The sequence below is a fragment of the Triticum urartu genome, chromosome 7A (assembly GCF_056163025.1).
Source record: "Triticum urartu cultivar PI428250 chromosome 7A, HENAU_Tu73, whole genome shotgun sequence".
NCBI classification, from domain to species: domain Eukaryota; kingdom Viridiplantae; phylum Streptophyta; class Magnoliopsida; order Poales; family Poaceae; genus Triticum; species Triticum urartu.
Window position 1 is genome coordinate 700,738,601 of NC_141879.1, and position 2,856 is coordinate 700,741,456.

At 48.8% G+C, this 2,856-nt stretch overlaps 1 protein-coding gene across 1 annotated transcript; it reads left to right on the plus strand.

Moving 5' to 3' along the window:
* The first annotated feature begins 1,245 nt into the window (after positions 1–1,245).
* Positions 1,246–2,285, plus strand: LOC147961775 (uncharacterized). The gene is made up of 4 exons (XM_087537534.1): positions 1,246–1,377; positions 1,465–1,842; positions 1,930–2,115; positions 2,208–2,285. Exons 1-4 carry the CDS (start codon positions 1,318–1,320, stop codon positions 2,283–2,285), a joined length of 702 nt encoding a protein of 233 aa, XP_087393660.1. The 5' UTR covers positions 1,246–1,317.
* Positions 2,286–2,856: the final 571 nt, after the last annotated feature.

A 2,856-nucleotide genomic window follows, 5' to 3' on the forward strand; every position in this document is an offset into this window, starting at 1 on the left:
CGTCCTCTCCACGAGCACACCGAGCTTTGTCAGCTGGATGCCATCGCACAAGTAATGGCTCTGAAGGCTCAATTCAACTTGGGCAGAGAATGCTATGACGCGATGGTGACACTATTTGGACGATTTCTACCCAAAGGCCATATAATGCCTGCAAACCTGTACCAGTCGGACAAAATCCTCCGTGTACTTAAGATGCCCTATGAGAAGATAGATGCCTATGAGAATAGATGTGCCTTATTTAGGCTCCAGTATGCGGACTTGAACTATTTTCCCATTTGCAAGTCTTCCAGGTATGTTGAGGTAGACAACGGTATGGGTGAGAAGAGTCAGACCAAACTCCCCATTAACGTTCTTCGGTATATGCCAATCATACCAAGACTTCAATGTCTATTCATGGTCGAAGAGACGGCCAGCCAGATGACATGGCACAAATTGGGCAAAAGAACCGAACGGGATGCAGATGGGAATCTGATGATGGTACACACATCGGATGGTGCTGCATGGAAACACTTCGATGCATTGCATGATGAAAAAGCAGAGGATCCAAGGAATCCTCGAGTAGCCATCAGCACGGATGGGTTCAATGTGTTTGGTATGATGGCAGCCCGATACAGTTGTTGGCCTGTATTTGTCATTCCACTCAATCTCCCCCCGGACAGATTATGCAAAGAAAGAACATTTTCCTGACGTTGATAATTCCGGGGCCTAACTATCCGGGGAAGAATATGAATGTGTACATGCAGCCGCTTAAGGATGAACTGCAAGAAGCTTGGGATAATGGGATCAAGACATACGACGCCGCTACAAAAAAAACTTCCTAATGCGTGTGTGGTACATGTACATGCGCCGCTTAAGGATGTCTACATGTGTTTTCTTGTTTGATTGCAGACCTTCTAATCCGTGTTTTCTTGTTTGATTGCAGACCTTCTACAGGTGTGCTGAGGGACAGGAGGAGGCCGCGGCTCGGGTTATCGACGCCGAGTGCAGGCGCCTACTTGGAAACTTTCGGCACAAGGCTCGGACGCAGGCTGTTCGAGACTACTTAGCACAGACTGGTATTAGGAGGAGAAAAGAGAAGTGCCGGGACAAGTTTCTAAGTAAGGAGAAGTACATGAAGGTAATTACCTATTCTTAAGGCCTTGTACTTAGTTTCCTTGATTTGATTCGTAGGCATAGCGCTCAAATTTCTCTTGCTTAACTTAGGTGCCCCCGAGATGGTGTACGGACAAGATGGACTGATGGGAGGCGTTGGTGGACGAGTGGTGCTCTCCCCAATGGCGCGTCGCCCACAACATTGCAAAGGAGAAGCGTCTCAAAATGAAAGGTGTGCCACACCATCTAGGCAGCTTCAACCTACATGGGTACGGGAAAAACTGGGTATGTGTGGTTTGCTTGATGATTCATGCAAATTAATTCTTTGTGCTAGTTTGCGTCCTTAACTAATACTCTGTTCCTCTCTTTTAGTCAAAACACAACAAGGCTCCAGTGCCAGAGATGTTCGACCTCTATGGCATGTCCAATATTGCACCGTACAAGAAGGCCAAGGCATTCTCTGAGTCTGACCTCGAAAATGCAAAGAACTTCAGCAACAAGGCCTCCCACCACAAGATGGTGCAGTACGTTAAGCAGGGGAAGGCGAGGAAAGGGCCGGACTTTAACCCGAGCCGGCCTCTTGATCCAGAGCTGGTGATGATATCTGGTGGTGGGAGGTCCCATGGATCGTTAGCCATTGGTAATGGACTGATACGTTGTAGTAGCACTCTCCCGCAGATCAAGAAGCGCCAGACCAGCTCTGATCCTGAGATACCGCCTCGTTTACGACCAGTGGAAATCGAATTCCAGGTTTGTTATACGGACTCAGTAGCCTTTCCTCCATTACATTGTGTTTGCGGCCGTCGATGATTACAATGCTAACGAGTGGTGTTGCAGGCTGCTATTGAGGCAGAGAGAGCGAAGACCCAGGCTACTTTTGAGGAGAGGGACCGGCAGTTAGCGGAGAGGGACCGGCAGGCGGCGGAGAGGGACAGGGAGAATGAGGAGAGGACGGCTAGGTTGTTGGAGGAGGAGAGGAACCGGAATGACTCGGCTAACCGGGCCATGTACGAGCTCTTCGTGGTAAGTTTCTTCTGCATATTAGCTAAATCATGCACGCAATGTTCCTTTCATTAGTAACTAATATGACTGACTCGTCAAAACCAAATGTGCAGTCCATGTGCAAGACGAACGGCCAGACCCCTCCGCCGATGCCAGTCATTGCTCCGGCGGGCACGGTGAGTTTCATTTGAACGGTCATTAGTTACTAGTCTTCACAATATTTGAGTTGCATCATGCTAACGATACATTGGAAATAATCTTTGGTGCAGCGTAACTCCCGACAAGCATCGACCGATCCTTCTCCGTCTGCCACTGGCGCGACCGGTCCTACACCTACACCTCCGTGATGACGGTAAGTTTCCCAAGTGTTTTGCTTAATAGGGTTTTTTTGTGATGCCATGTTGTATCTACACATATCATGCATAATGTGTGTATGTTTGAAATGCATTGTATGTGTGGGATTCGACACCTAGTTGTGTGCCTTTGGTAGCCTTCCATACAGGGAAATGCCTCCTAGTGCTTCCACTGAGCCATGGTAGTTCGCTACTGCTCCGGAACACATGGATTGACCGGCATGTGTCCTTCTTTGCTCCTGTGTCTGTCCCTACGGGGAAATGTCACGCGGTGTATCACCGAAGTCCTTGTAGCTTGCTACGACTTGGTTGCACTCGCTGATGACCGACACGTGCATTGCTGGGTCATGTATGCCTGTCCCTGTACGTTTGTGCCACCTTGGTTCTATGACTAGTCATGTCGGCCTGG